General features: G+C 34.3%; 2 protein-coding genes across 2 annotated transcripts; one reads left to right on the top strand and one right to left on the bottom strand.

The window, feature by feature from the left end:
- The first annotated feature begins 357 nt into the window (after positions 1-357).
- On the top strand, positions 358-1391 carry LOC140063076 (uncharacterized protein C15orf61-like). Its single transcript, XM_072109512.1, has 2 exons — positions 358-682; positions 1264-1391. Exons 1-2 carry the CDS (start codon positions 358-360, stop codon positions 1389-1391), a joined length of 453 nt encoding a protein of 150 aa, XP_071965613.1.
- A 501-nt stretch (positions 1392-1892) lies between these two features.
- LOC140062871 (uncharacterized) lies at positions 1893-8939 on the bottom strand. Its single transcript, XM_072109254.1, has 5 exons — positions 8739-8939; positions 6903-7694; positions 5702-5797; positions 2802-2912; positions 1893-2690 (listed from the first exon to the last, which is right to left on the bottom strand). Exons 1-5 carry the CDS (start codon positions 8812-8814, stop codon positions 2581-2583), a joined length of 1185 nt encoding a protein of 394 aa, XP_071965355.1. The 5' UTR covers positions 8815-8939; the 3' UTR covers positions 1893-2580.
- Between the last annotated feature and the right edge of the window lie 149 nt (positions 8940-9088).

The raw sequence follows: 9088 nt of genomic DNA, 5'->3' as shown, positions 1-9088 counted from the left end.
ACTAAAATATAAGAAAATCAACAGATTTGCTTGTGATAAAGTTGCAATTTGAACGTGTTGTAAGTCTTTAAAATGCATTTCTACATATATGTGTGTAGGGATGAATATACAGTATTTAAGAAAATCTTCGGCGCTACAAAACTGCTGACGAGAAAACTCCAAAACATAAAACGGAGATAAATTGACATTTTTTGACTGAATATACTAAGTGCCGCCCTACCGTTTTTCTTGCCTGATGAAGCTAGGTTGAGAAGACTTGGAGAATAAATTCCATAATATACAGTAGTGCCGACATATATCATGGGTTTGCTATTGATATTGTCATACGATTTACTGTTATAGATTACAGTAACAGTAATGACATTTAAGAAAATCTTCGGCGCTACAAAACTGCTGATGAGAAAAACTCCAAAACATCTGAGACCGAAATCGTCTGAAGTCCTCACATGTTACTTAAAGCAACGTAATCTTCCAGCATGGACGTCATACTTTGTCAGATACTCTGATATTAACAGCGACCAATTTGGACAATCTCATTTCAATTGGGATGTAGAAGGGACAAACTATCATATTTTGAGAACTGGATGCTATCCATTTATTAAGTATCATTGCACTAAACGACCATGGCAAGATTTATCCATAGACAATAGATTGTTTGGCATTTTGAAAATTGTCAATCTTGGTAAGTATTTATTTATTGTGTATTTAAACGTATTCATATTCATATTCATTTATTATCCAGAAAAATAAAAACAATAATACAAAAAGCATAAATTACATAAAACAAAAACAAGCATAGAAAAACGCAGGACACTATCCTGGCGGATTGTCAAAAAGCAAAAATATCGCTATAATAGACTCTCCTGATAGTGCTGGAGGAAAAATAACAGAAACAAGGTTAAACATTTAACAATCCGGTAAGATAGAATTTATATAAAACAGAATAAGAATTGCAATCATTATAAATAAACATGTCTGTGATATATACCGGAATCTCATCCCACATCCGTGGAAATGAAATAAAAACAGAGTAAAAAAAAAGCATTAGTACGAGACTTCTCATGTCTGAAAACAAGTTTCTCACTTACGTTCAACAGGTTCAACGTTGTCTGTGCTTTTAATTTCATCTAGAAAGTTGTTTTGTAATGCCCTTCAGTCCAATATACATTCACCTTACCTGAATATATCAGAATTTCCAAATCGATTTACAGTTAGATACATATTTTCAAATATATACAAATTTTTGTTTCTACTTTTATTCAGGTATTCCTTGCCTGGCGTACGGGATCGGAGCATCGTTTTTAATAACATACAAAGAAGTTGTAAAGACAAGCTTAGGATCTGTTACGATTCTGTTTTTGATTAAGGAAGACCATAATGCGATGTTTTGACACAGGATTAAAGCTCTGTCTACACTATCCAACTAGTTTGACAAAAAAGTGTGATGTGCCCAAATATGGTAGTGATATGATGTCGTCGTGTCCATATATGCATATGGGCACATTGTTTTTGTCACATACAGTTTGATAGTGTAGACAGAGCTTAAGAGATGCCATCATAGGTTCATATTTTAAGACAGTTGAAATTGTTCTTGGTTGGCCGAAAGAACAACAGAGATCACATTGATCTCGGCTTAATGTTGACATTATATCCGAAGAGAAAAACGTAAGGATAGAAGCACTAAGCAATTGTGTAGACATTTAACATTGTTTCACCAGGCAGTATGCTGTTTTTTGTGTAAATGCTGCAGCTTGCCCTGCATCTCGTCCGTGCATGTAGATCATGTTTACAAATTAAAAATTCCAAACTTTTTATAATTGTATTTTATTTAACTAAAAGTAGTAAATATTTTGCAAACTATATAATCATAAATTTAAAAATAAGTTTGTTTCATCAAGGAGATGTAGAATAAATCTGCCTGGTTTCATCAAAGCTTTAAAATGAAGCCAAGGTAACATTCTATAAGTAGGTAAAAGTTGTTACACTTCAATGACGTCTCTATATTAAGTTAATTATAGACTTAATTTTAGAAATGTTTAAACCCAGTAATAATATTTACATTAATCTATTACAAAGCAAAAAGTTTATTTTACTACAATATGTGCATCCACTAAAGAGTGCGTCTTTTACAATAGCATAATACAAATATTAACTGTACTAAACATTGATGAGACTGGAACGTCATAAGCCTACAAGAAAGTCTAGAGAGACTAGTTATAATACTGTACAACATTATATGGAATTAAGTAATATTATATTATGAAAAGTAAATATAAACAAAGTAAGCATTAACATTGCAGGCAAACATATTTCTCGCTGTCGCCTAAATTAGAGTGCATGGTCGTTATGGAACGCCTTCTTTGGTGTGTACTGCATGTCGATTGGTGTGTACTGCTGCATGACGATGGATGTGTACTGCATGACGATTGGTGTGTACTGCATGACGATGGATGTGTACTGCATGACGATTGGTGTGTACTGCATGACGATTGGTGTGTACTGCATGTCGATTGGTGTGTATGCTGCATGATAAATGTGAACTGAAGGCAGAGGAGGCGTTCCATAGATCGTTACCATAATTTAGCACCATTGACATTTTTTCTTACAATTGGTTAACATAAATTTCTTCTTTGTATCGCAATATCCCATATTGCGCCACATGTTGCATACGGCATGTACATTTTCACAAACTGAAAAGTAACAACAGCATTTAATTAATATACTATCTATTGCAATAACGTCTAAACCAATATTTTAGAAGTCGATATTATTTTCGTAGTTAGTAGGCCTATAATACTTACCATTATGAACATCGCAGAGGTTTGGGCATATCATGCGAATGAATACGTTTGAACGACACACATACTTCGATTGGTACGCATATATGTCACAAAAGTCGCTGTCTTTGCGATCTATTAATATTAATAAGTGGAAATATTATACTTGTAATATAGATTTTTCGATCATATAATATTAATGAATAATATATAAATTAATCATGCATTTTATATATAGTCTGAGTTGGTTATATGTCGCCCGATTTTCTGTACTCCAGTATAATAATAATAATAATAATAATAAGCTTTATTTAATCACGGATACTTAACTCAACTAAAAGTTGTTTTTCAGTAAGACCGTGCTCAAAGGAAAACACCAACAAAAATAAATGTAAAAAGCAAATATCAAATCAAGTAATAAAACAATATATAATATGCACAATAACAATAATAATAATAACAATGTATAATATGCACATTCTGTAAAAAAAGTGTATCACATGGAGCACCTGTATAGGGTTAGGTGAGACATGTTACAGGCGTAACATGTGGTACATATATGACACAGAAATTACATCATTTTGCCTTATAATACTGGACAAATTATAGATACAGCACCGATAATCATAGTCTGTATCAGTTATTGAATTTCTTGAAAACCTTTCAAATGTTTAATAAACTATAACATTAGGAAGTAGTGTAATAACAAATAGGCCTATATCTCGGTATCAAACATATAAAAATATAGAACAAGTGCAAGAAATTAAAAAAAATAATTAATATTATAACTATTGCAGCCGGCCCAAAGAGCTGAATTGGAGTAATAGAACATAAACAACATGAACACAGTTACGAAAACAGACACGAAAATACAATATAACTTACAGCCTCTGTAAACTAATAAAATACTATGAAAATAATGATAATATTTAATAAAGTAGATCATAATAATAAATTACAGTACAATTAATGAAACAGTCATGAAGATTAAGTTCGTGAACAGGTTAAAAAGGAGGAAACTTGTCATGTGTAGTATGCAAAAAAAGAGAGAGGGGTGTGGGGTGGGGTGGATGAGGAGTGTTGAGGCGATTAATAGTAATAGTATGTTATAGTTTCTTTTAATTTGGTTTTATTTTCTTTCTTTTGCCACTTTTCTGTATGTAAAAATAAATAAAAATAAATAGGGACTCGTCTTTGCATGGTTATAGCGCCATGGTATCTGTTTATTCTTATTATCAGGGCAGAGTACATTTTACTCATCTCTGGTTATTATCGACATTCTGAATATTATAAGTAAGTTTTTTTGCTAATGAAGTCTATCAGGCAACTCTATTTAAACGAATAAACGGATGATTTCAAACTTGTCAGTGACCGGAAATATCAATTCCGACATTAAAACGCGTTTTCGCTTGAAAGAATGAATAACATAAACGGAAAAAATAACGCGACTAAATTAAATGAATGAATGAACAAATACAAGTGAACTAACAAATACAAAAATATTATTTATTGTGACAAGTACAAGGGAAAATAAAATTCTCTGCAAGTACCGGCCTTATGGAATAATTTAACTGTATTTAAGGTAATTCTTCCATGCAAGTAACCTTTTCCTCTCTACAGCGACTGCAGCCATGTATGGCCTTGTTCTTTAACTTTAAGCTTGGTTCCAACTAGGACGCAATGCAGGGACGTGGACGCAACGCAAGCGAGCTGACCAATGACAAGCGACAGTTCGAATAATCTATGGCTTGTGATTGGTCAAATCCCTTACGTTGCGTTACGTCGTTGTGTTGCGTCTCTAGTGGGAACCACACTTGTCGAAAGAATTCCAAATGTAGCGTAAATTTGTATTGATGTTGATGATGATACTTTCAATTAATTAACTAATTTGACCAATCACAAGCAATGGATTATTCAAACCACTTGCATTGCGCTATATACGTCCTTGCGTTGCGCTTTATGGTACGTCTTTGCGTTAAGCGTGGTTCCCACTAGAACGTAACGCAAGGACGTAAACGCAACGCAAGCGTTTTAACCAATGACAAGCGAAGTTATAGACAGTTAGCAATCACAAGCGAATAAGCCATCGCTTGTGATTGGTCAATTCACTTGGGTTGCGTTACGTCCTTGTGTTGCGTCGCTAGTGGGAACCACGCTTTAGCAATCACAAGCGAATAAGCCATCGCTTATGATTGCTCAATTCACTTGCGTTGCGTTACGTCCTTGTGTTGCGTCGCTAGTGGGAACCACGCTTTAGATATTTTTCTCAAGATAGGCCATGTACTATAAATCCTATGTTCCCCATAAATATTTACCACGGAAATGTATAAAGGGTATATAGATACAGAATCGGCAAACGTCGTTTTAGAAAGTAGTGTACAGGACTATTTTTAATGATATAGGAGCTGATCTGCAATGACTTGGGGGTCCTAAAAATGCTTCAAAGTGACATTTTTATATCTTTTAAAAATTGAAAAAAAAGTCATATCGCACCACTTATGTCATGAGCTCATTTCACGACGCTTGTGCTTGGAATCTGTTTGACGTGGGGTTATTATCAATGTTGTGAAGTTTGTATTTTAAATATAATATAATAAACCCAGAGCAAGGAGACTTGCCCAAAGTCTGTAGTTATTTTTTTCGAGGCTTTTCGATGTTTGTCTGAAATACAAGCTCCAAGTAGTGCACGTATGAAACGCCATATGTGCCAAAAAATTTATCTTTTAACTAATATTAAGTCAAAACTCCGCCTGGAACCCAGACTATTTAAAAGTATAGTGATTACCAGATTTAAGTTTGATTCACAACAACGTAGGCGCAACGCAAGTTAGTTGACTTATCGCAAGCAATAGTTCGGATGGTCACGTGAGTTGTGCGCTTTACGTCGTTGCATTGCGTGCAGATGCTTTATGAATATTACTTACCCATGATAGTGGTCGTGTGTGCATCAGTTGTAGTCTGTTTAGTAGTAGTAGGTGTCCCATCACAATCCATTTTCAATTCTTGTGTCTCTATCAATGCTTGATAATATAAACAGTATTTCATTTTTAAAGGGTTATATGTAGTCGCATAAGATTATTATATTAGTGATGAAGTTTGGTAATGGTTTCCTCCTGTTAAATATGTTGCTGTATCGTAACCATGATTAGATATACCTTATACTTAAAATCTAGCACTAATGTTTTTTATTTTGTCAATATATTCAACATTGTATAATTAGGCCTAAAGATGTAGTTTTCACACCCCCCCCCCCCCCCACCAAAAAAATGAAAAATACAAAATCAAACTTTTAATAGGCCAAATTAAATTTAACCAAAAACCCATTGACTTCCAGTTCGATATTAAAAAAAAAGATAAATAATTGTTGTTTTGATGCAATTATTTTGGTGTTAAGCTCTGTTTACACTATCAAACTTTATGTGAAAAAAAATATCATCATAAATTATCACTGACATATTTGGGCACATCACACTTTTTTGTCAAACAATTTGACAGAGCTTTATGTGATTATTCCATTTGCTTTTTATTATAGCAGAAGAAAGAAGCTCTTTACAGGATGGCAACTTATTTAAATCTACATACAACAGTACCATCTGTGAAAGTAGCAATGAATTATTAACATATTATCATACCATAGGCCTAACTGAATGTGAAAACAACGTTACATTAATTACGCCTACTTAGCTGTGTTATCTTGTTCAAGTCGAGCAGAAACAAGGCGGTGGAAGATGAATAAGAAGCTTTCAAACTCAAATTAAGCCATATCACTCTTATTAGACACCAAGTATTTATCATGAATATGTATATATATAAATACACAGATAAAGAATATTTGTATCACTTTTTTGACATACTGTTTTGTCGTCATTATAGGCCTACGACCTATTTTGCTTAGGTTAGTAGTGGTGTTTTGTATTCTATGTATCACATAACCCAGTCCAGTTAAGTATTACCAAATAATGCACTATATAGGCCAGACCCATTGGGTGCAGGTAGGGATCCTCCTGTAAGTGGTGAACCATAAGCTCACTGTTGGTTGGGAAATGAATAAAATAAAAAAAATAAAAATAAAAAAATTAATTTGTAAAAAGTACACATATTTTTTTAATTTTTTTTTATACCTACATTGATCGTCTTCTCTTGGAACAATGATGTTTGCGCATGGAAATGTTTCTAAGGCCAAATTGTAAAGACCGATGTCATAATCAAAGAGTTCTGATCGATTACTGATGTTATTGTGAACACCATCGGTGTGTTCTTGAACAACATCGACACTAAAGAACTTCTGTACTCCTTCAGCGAAATACTCCTGCTTGTTGCTTTGCGCATATGTTTTATTCCAGAGTCCTGCTGCCTTTGCAGCTAAGTATGCGTCTCTCATACGTGTGTTAAATTTAGAATCAATGGTATTCATGCCGATCTTGTGAATTGCGTGAGCAAACTCATGAACTCCTATATCCTCATTATGCCACCTGTCTATTGTGTAGTTCAAATTTTTCAGATTTTCTTCGCCTACTGTTGTCACGGGGTTTTTCAATGTTCCTCCAATACCACGAGCACGGTCGTTTGTACTGTCATCTAAGTGAGAATATTCCGGGATTTGGTTGGTAACTTCTTTCAATCCAATGACTGAAACACGTGCGCAATTGTTGTGCATAGCATTCCGAACATCTTGTCGATCGGCGAGCATAAACCGGACGGTGTAGCATGCTCGTAACATCGCATTTTCCGACACGGCTCCTGATGACAGAATAGGTATTCCGTAAGCGTGGGTATAATTGTGATAAAAGGAGTCTAGGCTAAACTCTTCCCGTATGTTGTCCGGTATCGGGATCACACGGTCACATATGGAATCAGAAAGTGCGTCTCCTCGAGGAATACACTCGGCAGCTTTACGTTTAGATCGAAACAATTTTGCTATAAAAAAAATCATGAAAATGATAAAAATTTACTAAAAATTATAAATGGAAGAATATTGCATATTATTATGTTATTGTCACTTGTACGAAATTCGTATGTCAAGCTTGGTTGCCAAGCAACGACGCGATGGACTGTCCGAACTTTTGCGCGATGGACTGTCCGATATGTCGCGCAATTGACTGTCTGAACTGTCGCACGATGGACTATCCTAACTGTCGCACGATGGACTGTCCGAACTGTCGCACGATGGACTGTCTAAACTGTTACGATGTGGGAACCATGCTCAATTGAATTTGAGCATCAAAAACAAAAATGGAAACTATACGTCAAAAGCAAGCGATGTTAATTGTTGTCTTGTTTTGCCCTGCATATGATATGTCTTGTTAATTGTTGTCTTGTTTTGCCCTGCATATGATATGTCTTGTTAATTGTTGTCTTGTTTTGCCCTGCATATGATATGTCTTGTTAATTGTTGTCTTGTTTTGCCCTGCATATGATATGTCTTGTTAATTGTTGTCTTGTTTTGCCCTGCATATGATATGTCTTGTTAATTGTTGTCTTGTTTTGCCCTGCATATGATATGTCTTGTTAATTGTTGTCTTGTTTTGCCCTGCATATGATATGTCTTGTTAATTGTTGTCTTGTTTTGCCCTGCATATGATATGTCTTGTTAATTGTTGTCTTGTTTTGCCCTGCATATGATATGTCTTGTTAATTGTTGTCTTGTTTTGCCCTGCATATGATATGTCTTGTTAATTGTTGTCTTGTTTTGCCCTGCATATGATATGTCTTGTTAATTGTTGTCTTGTTTTGCCCTGCATGATTGGTCCTCCAAGCTGTGACCTGGGATGTTTGTTACATTGTACAGTATTTGAAATAAATGATGATTTGACGACGATATACACTTAGCAACTTGTTACTTAGTAAACCATTAGACGTTACATGGAGAAATAATTATTTCTCCATGGACGTTATGATAGAACTATTTAAAAAAATAAAAGCAAAATCCACTTTAAATACATTATACAAATTATTACTTACAATTAAGAATAGCCTGTGTCATCATTGCTTCACTAAAAAGTGCAATAAAAACACTAAAAACAAATTTGCAATGCATTTTAAGATAATGATTCGTTCGATGTCGCCTGTTAAAATGATTAAGAAGAAGTATTTCGATTTTGGTTTATTGCTTGGGAATTTGTTGAAAGCGATCGTTCAACTAATGGTTAGTAGACAATTACAAAGATACCAACATCACAGATATTAATTTTCTTCATGGTCAGATGAAACAAAACAGTGATGATTTATTACAAAACACATGCACCATTGAATCGGGGGTAATAGGCCTACGTCTTGTTAAGATAATAACCACTCACAATAAATAGCCATAG

Source organism: Antedon mediterranea, chromosome 11 (assembly GCF_964355755.1).
Source record: "Antedon mediterranea chromosome 11, ecAntMedi1.1, whole genome shotgun sequence".
Classification (NCBI taxonomy): domain Eukaryota; kingdom Metazoa; phylum Echinodermata; class Crinoidea; order Comatulida; family Antedonidae; genus Antedon; species Antedon mediterranea.
The sequence above is the reverse complement of the archived record's forward strand: the minus strand, read 5'-3'. Positions and strand labels throughout refer to the sequence as shown.